This window comes from Bidens hawaiensis, unplaced genomic scaffold, assembly GCF_021521415.1.
Source record: "Bidens hawaiensis isolate Kalapana, Puna unplaced genomic scaffold, B.hawaiensis_p1.1 tig00007983_1, whole genome shotgun sequence".
In the NCBI taxonomy this organism is placed as follows: Eukaryota; Viridiplantae; Streptophyta; class Magnoliopsida; order Asterales; family Asteraceae; genus Bidens; species Bidens hawaiensis.
The window spans coordinates 603,695-619,485 of record NW_027491557.1 but is presented as its reverse complement, the minus strand read 5'-3'; the positions used below and the strand labels follow the sequence as shown (position 1 = coordinate 619,485).

The window sequence follows — 15,791 nt, the reverse complement described above, 5'->3', positions numbered from 1 at the left end:
AGACAAGTAAAATTATGTTCACCAACATGACATTTATTCAAATTGAGGACATCTTCATCAATATCTAACGCTTTGACACCTTTATAACTTGCCTGTTTTGTAATGTAAGAAATTTATAACATCATGTGCAAGACCCCTTTAAGCAACTATTTCGCATACTATAAACATGACATTTTTAAATATAAGAATTATTTCGCTTAATTCACATGCTATATACCCATCAAGATATTTAACGTTGAAAATCTTAAAATGGACAATTACAGAATAATAATATGTGATTATTACAAGAAAAGCAACAATTTTGTTATAGTGATATTAAATGATAGATATTTTATAACTGTGAAAACATAATTAATCTGCTAACTGGTGGTATATTTACCCCTCTACTTACATGTATGCAGGGGTGTCAATCGTGTCAGGTTGCAGGTTAAATTATGAAACTCAAACACCACCAATATTTTCTTTTCATTCATGTATTGTCAAAGATCTCAACAGTATGAAACTTGTCAATAAATGATAAATCAATATGTTTCTGTAGCAGGCAGAATCTTTTAGTTCTTTCAAGGTATCTTGCAATCTTAAATCGTACACAAGTATGTTTCGATTGCAACTGTTTGATCCACATGTGTAACATGTATTTATCTCCTTTAATAAGCTCAAAGCTTCGGGCAAATTGATTTGCACAACCTATTTATTTTAAACTCAAAAGTTGTGACTCATTTAACTTGCGCAGTTCATTTAATAACCTAATCAACAAAACCGATTTTAGTGATTTTAGAACCAAACCCATTGTCTATAATAGGGTCTAGTTCCAATTCATATATCAGCCATTTGTCCATTTCAGTTTCAGTTATGGTGGTTCCGACCATTTGCACAAATATACCCATCAAATTAATCTACTAATCATATATTATACGTCCGTACATCTCTATTCGGATATAGGGAAAAGTTAAAATGCAACGGGAGACAAAAATGAGAAGTGTGAGAATGATTTGTGACAACACAAAAAGTCCCTCAAATAAAAATTGGAAAAAATATTAAAAAATCATAACTCAAATATATAAATAAAAAACAAAAAAATTAAAAAAAACCAAAATGTTTCCCCCTACATTACCGTTCAAAAAAAAGCCGAAAAAACACAATGCCGAGAAAAAAGGCACAATGCCGAAAATTAACAAACAGCACGATGATAAATAAAAAAGACACAATATGTCGCTAAATATAACACAATGCCGAACAAAATATAACACAATGTTAAGTAATATAACATAATATCAAGAAAAAAAAAGACACAATATCAAAGAAAAAAGACACAATCAATGACGTAATAAACAAAAAATATAATGATAAATAGAAAAGACATAATGATTTTTCGCCCTCCATATTGTGTTATTTTCAAGTTGTTTTTTTGTTTTTTAGAATGGGGAAGCCGATGAAGACATTTTTGTGTTTTTATATTTTTTGTTTTTTCATTAAATTTGAAGTTATGGTTTTCTTAATTCATTTTTCATTATCTTTTTAAAGATTTTTTTTTTTTTACTGCAAATCATTCTCTATTATATTTTCATTGCCTTGTTCAAGAAAAGATACTTTGAGTGAAAAAAAAAAGAAAAAAGAAATAAGTTTGAAAGATATATAAAGGAAGAAATTCAAACTCTGTTTCCGGAAGTCAACAAGCCCACATGTCATGTCATGTGATGAAGATATCAGATATCCTCTGTTCGTTCTAAGACCCTAAAGCTGGCAATGCAGAATCAATTCAATTCAATTACCACATGACCTGCTTCATACCTTCAATTTATAAAATGAGCAATCGAGTATCCTCTGTTCAATCATCCAACACTCATCACCATGAAGAACAACCTCTTACTCTTCACATTCTCCTTCATTCTGTGCTCAAACTTTGCATTCGTGCAATCCGCAGAGCTCGATGCAGACGAACGTACGTTTTCGGTTTTACTTGATTTTAATGGAGATTGTGTTAAACTTATTCGAACACGATATTTGCGTAAACCTTATGCTGACTCTTGTTATTAATATTAAACGAGAATGGAATACTGTACACAAGGGGTGGCAAATGGGTTGGGTCGAAACGGGTAAGGGTCAAAAGGTTCGAGTCAGAACAGGTTTCGGGTCGTTTTTTTTTAACAAGCACAACTGAGGAAACTTTCTAGTTTTTTTTGTTTTTGATTTATATTTGAGTTATGATTTTTATTATTTTTCTTGAGGGGTTAATTAAGATCAAAAACCCCTCCAAAAAAATAATTAAAAAAAAAAAGTAATAATTCAAAATATAAATAAAAAACAAAAAACTATAATGTTTCCTCTGTTTTCCTCGTTAAAAAAAAAAGAAAAAAATGAATCTGAACCGAACCGAAAAAAACGATGATAATAGTTTATTTTAACACAATGAAAATGAAAACAATTGGTCGGTTTATATAAAGATAAACCAAAATTTAAATAAAGGATAACGATAATAATTTATTTATTTATTTATTATTATTATTATTATTATTATTATTATTATTATTATTATCTTGATCTTCTCCAAGCCACCCCACAAGATGTTACTGAACCACTCATATACTTTTCGTATTAACCGTTCGGGTACTTTAAGTTAGTATTGCGCCAAGTTTTATAGATTGTTGTTGTTGTTGTGTGTGTGACTTGATGCAGTGAAGGTGCTAGGAAAGATTTGGAGGGAGTTTGGATTAGCTGAAAAGAAATTGGATTCTTACATGTATCTGTGCAGTGGCCAAGCGAATTTGGAAGTAGTCTCTGGTGACTGTGATTGCTCTTTTGAAAGCAATACCACCTGCAGAGTTATTAAAATGTACGTTTTCGTTGTACTGTAACCGAGCCGAGCTTGAGCTTGACTAGGCTCAAGCTCAAGCTCAAGCTTGGCTCGTTTGACTTACAAAAAGCTCGAGCTCGGCTTGTTTCTAAATTATTTCTTATATAATTTATATACTTTTTAAATTATAAACTTATATATAACATAATATTTATTATTGTAGCTCGAGTTACTGACATGTACGCATTCATTGTAGCTCTTGAGCTTGGCTCGTTTAACTTACAAAGAGCTCAAGTTCAAGCTCAACTCGTTTCGCGCTCTATTTTTAAAGCACGAGCTTAGCTCATTTATTATTTATTAGTTAGTTTTTATATTTTTTTATTAAATTTATATATAACACAATATATATTATTTAGTTATATTTATCATAATTATATGTGTATTAAAAAGTATTAAATTAATATATATTAAATAAGATTTAAATAAATGACCGGGCTCGTTTAGGCTCACGAGCTGTCTCAAGCTCTTTATTAAACAAGCTTATTTTTAGGCTTGAGACCGTTTTAGCTCAGCTTAGTTCGAGCTTTTTGCGAGCTGAACTTGAGTAGCTCACAAGCGGCTTGGCTCGTGTAAACCTCTAATTGTAGTTACTGTTTTGGTCATTATGCAATGAATCGATATTTTTGGGACATGTAATCAATCAGATAGTGATCATGATTCATGCCTACTTCTTTTCATATATGTATTTCATATTCAGATATATTTGTCTTTAATGATCAATCCTGGATGGAAAGTATTAAATAAATATTATTAAATAGAATTTATATAAATACATGGGCTTGCTTAGGCTGCGAGTCAGCTCGAGCTCATTTATTACATTTTCAGGCTCGAGCTCGTTTATTAAATTTTTAGGCTCAAGCTCATTTATTGAATTTTTTAGGCTCAAGCTCCTTTAAACTTGGCTCAATTCGAGCTTTTTGCGAGCCGATATCGAGTAGGTCACGAGCGGCTTGGCTCGTTTACAACTCCTGTAGTTTCTGTCTTGTCAATATTCAATGAATCGGTATTTCAGAAACATGTGACCAATCATATAGTGATGATGATTCATGCCTGTTAGTTTTCATATTTATATTTGATGTTCAGACTTCAGATATTTCGTCTTTCTCTAACAATGGCCAATCTTGGTCACATCTGACAAGTTGACTTAATTTGGTGATCAATATTTTTAGCAGCACACTTTTAATATCATGTCCAGATATTTTAAAATGTATGATATCAAAAGCAATGTTATAAAAACAAGCATACCTTTTAATCTTATTAATTTTATTAATAATCAAAGTTTGAAGTTTATTTTTTCTTTTACAATCCAGAACTATAACATCCCAGAATGTCTCAACCTTTCTTCCATCAGAGTTTGCCAAGCTTCACTCCCTTCAGAGTTTGTAAGAAAAATCTCTGTGCTCGATTCGACATTAATCATTAAAGGCTTTAAATTTTTTTTATATAATGATCATAGTGAAATAATAATCATAATGTTTTATTAATGCAGGGATCTCAGTCGTAATTACCTCGAGGGAACGATACCATCTATGTGGTCCACTATGCGTTTGAGCACCCTGTACGTCGGTGATTATTGCCTGCAAAATAGTTAATTTATTGTAATAATTTATCATAATATATTTTTGTTACTAATAATGTATATGCTAACTTCAAGTTATGTACATATGCAGCTCACTCATGGGAAACCGGTTACATGGGCGGTTTCCAGTAAGTCTCACCAAAATGGCCACCCTTACTGATTTGTGAGCCACATCAGCACTTCTTACTTGTTATACTATCAAAATAATAATAATAATAATAAAGTAGAATTATAAAAATATATTTCAATATTTTTGTAGGAGCATAGAAGGAAATCTATTTTTCGGAGTCCTACCAAAAGAGATTGCAAACTTGCATAATTTGGAGAAACTGTACTATTTTTCTCTTTAGACACGCACATGCACCCACGCCCGCCATCCTGCCTACACGCACACACAGATATATGTATTTATAGATCTTGTAAAAATTACCATATTCATGTGAAACTTTGTATTCACAGTGATCTATCTTCAAATAATTTCTTTGGAGAGCTGCCTGTTACACTTTCAAAACTTACTAAGTTGACTGATGTGTGAGTATAAATCTTGACTATTTTGCCCCTTACATAAATTCAACTCTTTTTTACCTCACTCTTTATGCAAGTTAAAAGTGTGTAAAGGTTTAACGTCTTTCTCATCGTTTGTGTTTTGTTACATTTTTAGGAGGATAAGTGACAACGATTTCGGGGGGAAAATACCAAATTTCATTAGCAAGTGGACACAAATTGGAAAATTGTACAAATTACATGCAGTTTCTTCGACCCTTTTGTTTATGTAGTTTGAAACTTGAATAACTCACTAAGGATGTATTCATTTGTAATATTTCAACATTTGGTTTATGATGCAGACATATACAAGGCTGCATGTTTGAGGGGCCCATTCCTTCTAGCATCTCTGCCTTAACACAATTAAATGATTTGTATGCCTTTTTCTATTTATTATAAAGTGATTAAATCATTTTTGTTTTATTTTGTCCCTTACTATATTTATCTCGTGATACAGGAGAATCAGTGACTTGATAGGTGGAGCTTCTACTTTCCCGCCACTAGAGAAAATGAAACAACTAAAGATATTGTGAGCTTATTATATTTGTATACCAAGTCCCTCTTTTTAAATTGAATATATTAATTACAATCATATAAACTTATGCAGGATACTTAGAAACTGTTTGATCCACGGGCCGATTCCCAACTATGTTGGGAATTTGAGAAGTCTGCAAACTCTGTAAGTAAATACTTTTTTATGTTTGGATAATAATAATAATAATAATAATAATTTGACTCATTTTTGAAATCTTTTATTGATGTAGAGATCTTAGTTTCAACAATTTGACTGGAAACATACCGTCATCTTTTTTGCAACTAGATAATGCAAACTACATGTATGTGAATTATCTTCAACAATATATTCCTGTCTTCTAGTTATTAACTATGATCAATTCTCTAAAGGTGACCACTATATTTAATAGTTATTTGACAGAAAATAATCTTACTGGAAGTATACCTCGATGGACCATGATGAACGCCAAAATCTTGTATGGATAATATTTCCCTTATAGTTATCATTTCGCTAATGAACAACAACAAGAACAACAACAATAGTCTAATAAAACTTTTGTGGTTGCTGTGTTTATGCTTTTACAGGGATGTTTCTTATAACAATTTTACATATGATGATTTTGGTCCAAAAACATGTGATCGATGGCCAATGTAAGTTTTTTTTTTCTCGTACCATATAGGTCATATGTATGCTAGAATTGAGTTTGGTTTTATATTTATTGTTTATGCTTAATTTAAAATAAAACTTTCACTACTCGACTCAGAAACGTGGTGGAGAGCTATTCTTCATCTACAAATCAACAGTAAGAATCAAATTAGTTTTTATTACAAAATAAAGCTTACACGATGCAATGACTTATATGTCTTGTATTTCTTATGTAGAAACGATATTCATCCATGTTTAATGAAAGATTTCCCATGCAATAAACCAAATGAGCACAGTAAGTAAAGTTTTTACATCATTACAGCTTAACCACATCTTATATCTTAATCAAAACGTCGTCTTTTGCATCATAAGTCCATTCTTTGCACATCAACTGTGGCGGCGAAGAAGTAACTATCAACAACACCATCATATATAAAGCTGATACAGAAAGAATAGGCGCTTCATCATATTACAATGACGGAAATTGGGCGTTTAGCAGCACGGGAAACTTCTTAGACGACGACCGTGCTTCTGATGCCTATATTCTTTTCAACAAGTCTGATCTTCATAGTATTCCCACTTCTGATACCGAATTATATACAACTGCGCGGACGGCTGGAATTTCTCTCACTTATTATGGGTTATGTCTAGTTAACGGGAACTATAATGTCACACTCCACTTTGCAGAGATTGTTTTTACCCAAGATGAGTCGCGTGATAGCCTCGGGAAGCGCGTGTTTAATGTTTATGTGCAGGTGGTTACTGTTTTATACTTTTTATTTAATATATGCAATATTGCAATTGCGATTGTAAAAAAAATATCAACATTTTGAGGTAAGTTTTATTGTAGGGGGATTTGAAACTGAAGGATTTTGATATCGTAAATGTGGCTGGAGGTACTGGTATTGCGGTTATAAGGAGTTTCAAGATTAATGTGAAGAATAATACACTCAAGATTCAACTTTACTGGGCTGGAAAAGGTACTACTGGAATTCCGTTTAGAGGAAGTTATGGCCCGATTATTTCAGCTATATCAGTTGAACCGTGTAAGTGATTCTTCATTGACCACATTTACTTTTGACGTCAAAGTTACTATGCATTTGAACGACATTGTTCATTTCTAACATCTGATCTCCTGCCGGTATTACATCTAAAAATAGAGCTAATTAGCTAAGCATGCTTTGACTTATGAGGTCAAAGCTAATATGGATTTAAGACAATATTAATTTCATATATACCCTTACAAACTTGAAAGTTTTCATATATACCCATCCAAAAATAAGTTAACATAAATGCCCAACTTTATTGAATTTTTACTTAATGACCATTCTACCCCTTTCGTTATATTTGTTTTAAGTTTTAACCCTATTTTTGTTTGGATTTTGACTGACATTGACAATATGCAAGCGAACCGAACCGAACCGTCGTCTCTCCTCTTTTGTTCTCTCGACAGTCGACGGCAGATAATCAAATAATCGAATCTTTATATTCAAATCAGATGATTGATTTAAGTATTACCGCATGGTAATCGAACAATAAGCATCTATGCGAATCAGATAATCGAATCAGGTACATTCTAACCAGGTATAAGCTAAAAATGGGTCATTTATAAAATTTGAAGTTAAAGATGGGCGTATATGAAATTTTAAAGTTTTAGAAAAATACGGGTAAAATGGTCATATCTTAAATATTTGATGCAATGTTCAATGTCTTCTAATTTATTTTGTGAAAGTTATATAGAGACAGGAGTAATGTTTTAATGCCCACTTATTATTATCTTCATTACCTTGCTTTGTACAGTTTTTGCACATTGTGGACATTGTGGGAAAAAGCTTAGTGCTGGTTTAGTAGCTGGTATCATTGCCGGAGTGTGTCTTGTACTTTTAATCATGCTAATCTTGTGGAGAAGAGGCTACTTGATGACTAAAAACCAACTTATAGAGGTAAAACTTTTGTTAGTTATGTGGAATTTTGACTCTTTTATTCATGTTACACGAGTTTGGTTGTGTTTTATTTTAGACGGGTCATCTGAGCACCAGCACGAGCTTTAGCTAAAAGGGAACGACCGTACTGATCAAACGTGCTGAAAGTCAACCAGAATCAATATGTTTTATGTAATGTGTACAAATGTACCATCTCCTATTTATTGACTAGAGTAGGATAACACACATCTCATGAAGAATTCTGTTGTTCTTTTCTATACTTATGTTGTGGTGTTAAGTTTTATGGAATATTGTTACAGATTGGGGATACTATAGATTATAGTGTTGTACTTATGTTTATTCTTATAAATTTTTATCAAAATATTTGGTTTATACACAAGCACATTTTTGTAGTGTTTTGTGTAAATGTTAATTATTTTACTCAATATTGTAAAAGTCGTTAGGCGGTCGACTGGGGAGTTGCGAGTACTCGGGAGTAGTCGGGGATTACTCGGAAAATACATAAGGAGTATTCGGCCGAGGTGGAGAGTACTTGATCTAGGCGGGGAGTAACCAGGGAGTACTCGGCCACCTACTCGGGAGTTTTACAACATTGAATTTTTACTAAACGGCCGATTTTTATTACCAACGAGACTAGTAAGTCACTAATCATCAATAAGATACATCAAGTTTACACCCGAATACAACATAAGCACCGAATTACATCAAGATTATTCAAAGTGAAAAAGAATATCACTTCTCCTAATCTAACCCAACTGTTTTTCCTATATTCTTCACCCATAAAAATGAGAGTCGCCTTATGTCCTCTTTAATTCTACTGATTGACATCTTTCTTATGCTCACTTGTTGATTATTATATTTGAAATTTTATTTATGTTCTTGGTATTCATAGTAGACATCTTACTATGCAACACATGCATATTTCGAACCAACCATTTTTTTAAAGTTAATTAACACTATTAAAAAAATTTCATCAATTGAGTTGAATATAAAATATTTCAATAGTATTATATTTTCAAGAAGTTAATTGGAGAATAAAAAGTTATATTTTAAAGTATACAAGAATATAATAAGTATAAAGTTAGATAGTTGTGATAGTCAGTGGCAAAGCTTGACTCAGAATATACAGGGGCCGAAGTCGCGGACTCTATTTCAGGGATTGGTCGGGAACCCCCGGTTCCATTAGAAGCTTCACCCTTGGCTTTCATTCCTTTAGATCTTGTCATGATTTTCACCTAAAGATACACATCGTATGAAAACATGTAATATTGTAGATAATACCATAGTTTAGATTGCATTTATATATTTCCAAAACGTTAAAGGCTTATATGATTATATAAAAGATATGAAATAATACTTGGGTGACTCATAAATAAATATAGTTTAAATATACAAAAAACATTAGTAAAAAATAATGTATATTCGTATAATATAAATAGACTAATTGTTAAATCACTAGTCTTTTATTAGAATATTTTTTTATTTTTTGGATAAGTTCACTTGTTAATGTTTTAAAAAAATTGTTATGTATATATACAAAAAAATTTTAAAAAATTTATGCTCTAACGCCTGTTAAGCCCATACCCAGCCTTGAACATAAGTATAGAGATCGAAACAAGTTAAACACAAGTTATGATAAACTAAATAAATAAAGACGAGTGTGGCCTCAAAGTCTGCTCGTTTGGACCTTAGAAAAATATGCAAATAGTAATATTTTTAATAATATAAGAAAAAGAAATAAATAATCATTCAAATTTAATCAAAGTAGACGGGTGTTTGCGCGATGCAGCGGGTGTCTGAACGCAAACTCTATAAATCACGTAACAATTATGAGTGTTCATGGTTCGGTTTAAAACTTTTAAACCTTTTAAACCGGTCATCAGTTTGGTTTCACGTTAGGTTTTCTTTTTACTTTCACTCGGTTGGTTTCAAAATTTTCAAACCGTAACAAACGGTTTGGTTCGCGGCTTATGCTGAAAACCGGTCATATGAAAGTAGACCAAACTTTTAAGGTTGTATTAACAATTATGAGCTGGAATTTCTGTTAAGAAAGAAGCACCTGTGAATTTCCTGACTGACCCGTCGGAGGGAAGATCATCTCTTCGACCGGCTGACATTTTGGTGTTTGGATGGATAGGAGGGAAACACGTGTGTGTGGATTTAACAGGGGTTTCTCCTTTGGTGGGCTTAGGGAGTAGTGGTTTCGCGGTCGGTCAAGCCGCATTAAAAGCTGCTTCAGGTAAGGTGGCAAAACATGAAAAGGCGTGTCTTGACAACCAACATGTATTTATTCCTTTTGCTTTTGACACTTTTGGTTTCCTCGCGCCTGAAGCTGTGGAGCTACTTACCCGTGTTCAGCGGGTCATGCATAGTAATGTTATGACTCCAAGATCAGCAAATATAGTTTTTAAAAGATTGGGTTTTGCGATTCAAAAAGGGGTAGCGGCGTAGCTTGTTGCCCGCTTGCCTTCTGTTTCGATGTAATCCAATAAACAATTAATATTCACAAAAAAAAAAAAAAAAAAAAATACACTATAGATATATAGTATAGATAAGGAGGAAAGTAGTATTTTCAAATGCAGTATCCCAAAGTCAGCAAAGCCATATGTGATGATATTCTCTGTTCAGAAACCTAAGCCCTAGACTTGCTGGTAATGTAGATCAATTCAATTTCAACAATGTAGATTATATTACCACATGACCTGCTGCTTCATGCCTAAAAACCAAACCACAATTAATTACACTATAAAATGAACAAACACCATCATGAAGAAGAAGCTGTTGTTATTCTTCTTCGCATTTTCCTTTATTTTGTACTCAAATTATGCATTCACACAGTCAGCAAAGCTCGATGCACAAGAACGTACGTGTTTCGTTTTCTATTTTCAACTATTAATTACTTGCACATTTCGGTTTTGAGGTGGGCAAATAAACCGGTTTGAAACTGATAATGTAGAAACCGGCTTGGAACCAACCGAAACCGTAGGTTCTGAACCGGCATTTAATTTTCTCCACCAAAACTAGTTCTAAAAACCGGTTAACCAACCAAACCGGCCAACAACTAATCAAAACTCAAACTGAAACCGATCATAACCTAGTCAAGAAACCGGTTTCAACACGAATCGAAACCGATTATGAACCGGTTTTGACTTTTGTTGACCAAACCGAACCAGTTTCGAGTTTAAACCGGTTTGTGCACCTCTACTTCGCTTTGGGTTGGTAAAACCGAAACTTGGGTTTTTGAATTTTTAAAAACCTTTTAGGTTTCGGTTGCCATTTGAGCTTGAAAATTTGGTTAAAAAAGAAAATTTTGGCCCAAAATAATTGATTTAGGCCTAAATTATCTTGATAATTAATAACTAATAACTGATTGTTATGCATTTGGGTTAAACTTTTTAAGTTAGGTATTTATCAAAATCATATAAATTTTAAAACGAAAGTAAAAATCTATTGGGCTCGGGTTTTTCAGTTTTTATTACATGCAAAGCCAAAACTGAATTGAGTTTTGAAACCGTTGGGTTTTGGTTTTTTCAGCTTCTATTTTGCCATTTGAGTTTGAAATTTTAGGCTGGAAAACAAATTGGCAGAAAATAACAAATTTAGATATAAATCATTTTGATAATTTATAACTAAATAATTGTTATATATTTTGGCTAATATATTTCTGTTACATATCTATTAAATTCTTAAAGAGATTTTAAAATAAATAATAAAAACTATTCGATTCAGTTTGGTTTTTTCGGTTTTTGTTACATGCAAAACTAAAACCGTATCGTAAGTCTGGTTTTTACAAAAACCTTTACTAAACGGTCAATTTTTGTTTTGGGTCGGGGTTTTCGGTTTTTGATCTTTTTTCGGTTTCATGTACACCCTACTTGTTTTTTCCACTAAGGACGGATTAATAGTGATTGTTTTGTGTGTGAACTGTCGCAGTGACGACAATGAAAGTGATTTGGGGAAAGTTAGGGCTAGTGGGGAAGAAGGGATGGGATTTCGACAAGGATCCGTGCAGTGGCGAGGGGGACTGGCTGTCATCTGTTTTGTGTGATTGCTCTTTTGAATTCAATACCACCTGCCATGTTACTGAGTTGTGCGTATTCTTAGATACATCGCGTTATAATAATAATTGATTTCTTTTCTGAATGTGGGAATTATACTAGGGGTGTCAATTGTGTCGGGTTGACGTGTTGAAATGTGCAACCCGAACTCGCACACACATAAATTTGGGTCGGCCCGAACTCGACCTGCTTAACTTATTTATCAAAAAAAAATTAAAAACAGCATTGATATAATTTAGAGTCGGTAGAGTAAAGGAGTAATATGAATATTATTTTTTTTGAAAGTTGTTAAAAATCTTAAAAATTAAGTGAAAATTACAAGTGCGTCTTCAGGATAATGGAAAATGGAAAAACAGAAATAAAAATATAATTATAAAAGTTCTTTTTAAATAGTTAAACAGGTTAACAGGTCAATCCGAACCCAATCTGTATTTTAAACAGGTCGTGTTAGTCGACCCGAACCCGGCCTGTTTTTAAAACGGGTAGTGTTAGTCGACCCAAAACCCCTGTTTTTTTTCTTGTCGGTTCGGATTGTGTCAACAATTGCCGCCCCTAAATTATACTGATGCTGATAATTGCATATACTTTCTGTTGTTCAGTATCCAATGAATCTGCATTTGGGATATTAGAATCTAAGAGAAAGTGATTAACCCTCAAAATAAAGATTAGTTTATGTATCTCCTCAAAACTTGGTATAATATAATATTTAGCCATACTATGATTGCTAAATGAGGCTAATATGCATTTTAGCTTGAACATTTCCCATGGAGAAAATTTTAACTTTCAGAACATCAAAATTTTAAGTTTTCTTATTTTTATTTTACAATCCAGGATTATAGATTACCAGAATATCTCAACCGCTCTTCCATCAGAGTTTACCAAGCTTCCGCACCTTCAATTATTGTAAGAAAAATCTCTCTGCTCGATACAACATCAACTAGTTCAAATTTTTTAGTTTTTGTTTTTTTTTATGTAATGATCATAGTGAAATTATAGTAAAAGTGTTTTACTAATGCAGGGATCTTAGTCGTAATTATCTCAGGGGAACTATACCATCTGAATGGGCTACTATGCGTTTGAGCACCCTGTATGAATTACCCGAACATTTTTTTTTTGTTTTGTTTTTTTTGTTTCTGATAACATGTTTAAAGTAAATTCTAATTATGTATATATGCAGCTCACTCATGGGAAACCGGTTATCTGGACTGTTTCCAACAGCTCTCACCCGAATGACCACCCTTATAGATTTGTGAGTCTCATCGCCACTTTGTTAGCTGCTAGAATAAAAAAAATAATAATAACAATGATAAACTAGAATTATAATTGATGTACATGATGTAGCTTTACTTAAATTTGACGGCGAATTACTTCCATATTTTTGTAGGAGAATAGAAGGAAATCGCTTTTCCGGGCCCATACCCATGGAGATTGCAAACTTGAAAAGTTTGAGAAAACTGTACTATTATCTCGCACCTTTTTAACATATACATATTTATGCTTTCACAACATGAAAAAGAAAATTAAAGATCAAAGTTGAGAACTTTTCTTCAATTTTGCCTAAAAAAGTTAACGTATTTATGTAAAACTTTGTATTCCCAGAGATCTATCTTCAAATGATTTCACTGGACATCTGCCTGTTGCACTTGCAAAACTTACTAACTGAAAATTGGTGACTTGAAAGGCGGAGCTTCTACTTTCCCGCCACTGAAAACAATGACACAACTGAATATATTGTGAGTTTTTTATGTCTGTATAACAATTGCCTCTTTTTAGTAAAGTTAAAGATATTTATTACAATCATATGGACTTATGCAGGATGCTTAGGAATTGTTTTCATGGGCCAATTCCCGACTATGTTAAGAATTTGAGAAATCTAAAAACTCTGTAAGTAATTCACAAGATGTTCATTGCTTGTCATAAAGTAATCGATACTTATCAAATTTACATCATCTATAACTCATTTTCTTTTAAATGTTTGTAGAGACCTTGGTTTCAACAATTTGAATGGCGAGATACCGTCTTCTTCTTCGCTACTAGAAATGCAGAGTACATGTTTGTGAATTATCTGCAATAATATTTTCTCGTCTTCTAATTAATATTTATGATTAATTCTCTATTTGATAGTTATTTGACAAATAATAATCTTACCGGGCCTATGCCTGGATGGGTCTTGCTGAGCACCAAGAACGTGTAAGAATATCTTTCCCCTATAATTATCGTTCCACTACACGATTTACATCATCAAATGATGTAAGTATACGCCTTTACAGGGATGTTTCTTACAATTATTTTACATGGGACGCTAGTTCTGGTCCAAAAAGGTGTGAACAAGGGACAATGTAAGTTGCTTTTTGTCCTCGTAGGTTTGGGTTCGGTTTTATATTTGTCGTTTATACTTGATGTAAACAAAAATTTCACTACTTGACTCAGAAACGTCGTGGAGAGCTATTCTCCAACAACAAATAAACAGTAAGTCATGTGACCCTAACTTTATTTACAGTCACACCGATAACAATAGCAACAAACCTTGGGCCTAATAGACCCAGGCCCATCCTTCAAGTAGTTGCTATAGCCCGGTCTTGGAAAACTGAGGGATTTGGGCCCGGTTCTCCACTGGTTCTATAGTTCCTAGTTTCTCATTTATATATTTATTTAGTTTAAAAATTATATTTTTAACATAGTTATAAACGTGTTTAATGTAAAAAAAGGTATTTAAATTCTAAAATAAAGTTTTAACATGAATAAAAATACTTATTTTTTGTACACATCAATATCGATTTATTGACCATAAAATACAAATGTAAGCACCGATACGGAACGCTTGGGCTCGACCGGGCCCAGGACAGGTGTTGGGCCCGTATAAACCACTTTGTAAGCATCAAAACTACACAATGATTACTTACTGTCTTCAATTTTTAATGCAGAAAGAGTATTCATCCATGTTTAAGGAAAGATTTCCCATGTACGAAACCGAAAGCACAGCGTAAGTGAAGTTTTTACATCGTTACATACAATCACACGTTAACCTATTCCTATATCTTAATTAAATTATCGTCTTTTGCATAGAAATCTATTTTCTACACATCAACTGTGGAGGCGAAGACGTAAATATCAACGCCATCAACTATGAAGCTGACACATCAAATAAAGGTGCTTCATCATATTACAATGGCGGAAATTGGGCGTTTAGCAGCACTGGAAACTTCTTAGATGATGACCATGATTCTGAGAACTATATTCTTTCCAACACGTCTACTCTCCATAATATATCAACATCTGATATTGAATTATATACAAAAGCACGCACGGCTGCTATTTCTTTTACTTATTATGGATTATGTCTTGTGAACGGGCGCTACATTGTCAGACTCCACTTTTCAGAGATTGTTTTCACCCAAGATAAGTCGGCTAACAGCCTCGGGAGGCGCGTATTCGATGTTTATATTCAGGTAATAGAACTGTTGAATATTATGATAAGGCAGCAAAAGTATGCAATCAACTTTAAATGAATATTAACATATTGTGATAACTTTTGTTGTAGGGGGGAGTTGAAATTAAAGGATTTTGATATAGTAAAAGAGGTCGGAGGTACTGGTATCGCGGTCGTAAAGAGTTATGTGGTTAATGTGAAGAATAATACACTCAAGGTTCAACT

The 15,791-nt window shown here is 32.9% G+C and overlaps 3 protein-coding genes across 3 annotated transcripts in view; all 3 read left to right on the top strand.

Moving 5' to 3' along the window:
• Nucleotides 1-2,726: 2,726 nt before the first annotated feature.
• Nucleotides 2,727-6,451, top strand: LOC143636466 (uncharacterized). The gene is made up of 12 exons (XM_077104053.1): nt 2,727-2,833; nt 4,165-4,236; nt 4,344-4,412; nt 4,525-4,596; nt 5,095-5,166; nt 5,279-5,350; nt 5,434-5,655; nt 5,741-5,812; nt 5,900-5,965; nt 6,075-6,140; nt 6,254-6,292; nt 6,372-6,451. Exons 1-7 carry the CDS (start codon nt 2,739-2,741, stop codon nt 5,507-5,509), a joined length of 528 nt encoding a protein of 175 aa, XP_076960168.1. The 5' UTR covers nt 2,727-2,738; the 3' UTR covers nt 5,510-5,655; nt 5,741-5,812; nt 5,900-5,965; nt 6,075-6,140; nt 6,254-6,292; nt 6,372-6,451.
• The window catches only part of LOC143636485 (putative LRR receptor-like serine/threonine-protein kinase At1g07650), a 54,734-nt gene continuing 44,804 nt past the window's right edge, over nt 5,862-15,791 (top strand). Inside the window, exons 1-5 of the mRNA XM_077104069.1 lie at nt 5,862-5,965; nt 6,075-6,140; nt 6,372-6,430; nt 6,508-6,890; nt 6,986-7,181. Coding sequence (XP_076960184.1) covers nt 5,862-5,965; nt 6,075-6,140; nt 6,372-6,430; nt 6,508-6,890; nt 6,986-7,181 — 808 coding nt within the window. The remainder of the gene's footprint in view (nt 5,966-6,074; nt 6,141-6,371; nt 6,431-6,507; nt 6,891-6,985; nt 7,182-15,791) is intronic.
• LOC143636455 (putative LRR receptor-like serine/threonine-protein kinase At1g07650) lies at nt 12,020-14,628 on the top strand. The gene is made up of 6 exons (XM_077104041.1): nt 12,020-12,168; nt 12,968-13,039; nt 13,155-13,223; nt 13,314-13,385; nt 13,952-14,020; nt 14,118-14,628. Exons 1-6 carry the CDS (start codon nt 12,020-12,022, stop codon nt 14,194-14,196), a joined length of 510 nt encoding a protein of 169 aa, XP_076960156.1. The 3' UTR covers nt 14,197-14,628.

Excerpts from the sequence above, each read along its gene's own strand:
- LOC143636466 (XM_077104053.1), top strand. The coding sequence starts at position 2,739 with ATGTATCTGTGCAGTGGCCAAGCGAATTTGGAAGTAGTCTCTGGTGAC. Across the intron at positions 2,834-4,164 it reads ACCTGCAGAGTTATTAAAAT|AACTATAACATCCCAGAATG; the intron begins GTACGTTTTCGT and ends TTTACAATCCAG. Across the intron at positions 4,237-4,343 it reads CTTCACTCCCTTCAGAGTTT|GGATCTCAGTCGTAATTACC; the intron begins GTAAGAAAAATC and ends TTATTAATGCAG.
- LOC143636455 (XM_077104041.1), top strand. The coding sequence starts at position 12,020 with ATGAAAGTGATTTGGGGAAAGTTAGGGCTAGTGGGGAAGAAGGGATGG. Across the intron at positions 13,040-13,154 it reads CTTCCGCACCTTCAATTATT|GGATCTTAGTCGTAATTATC; the intron begins GTAAGAAAAATC and ends TTACTAATGCAG. Across the intron at positions 13,224-13,313 it reads ACTATGCGTTTGAGCACCCT|CTCACTCATGGGAAACCGGT; the intron begins GTATGAATTACC and ends GTATATATGCAG.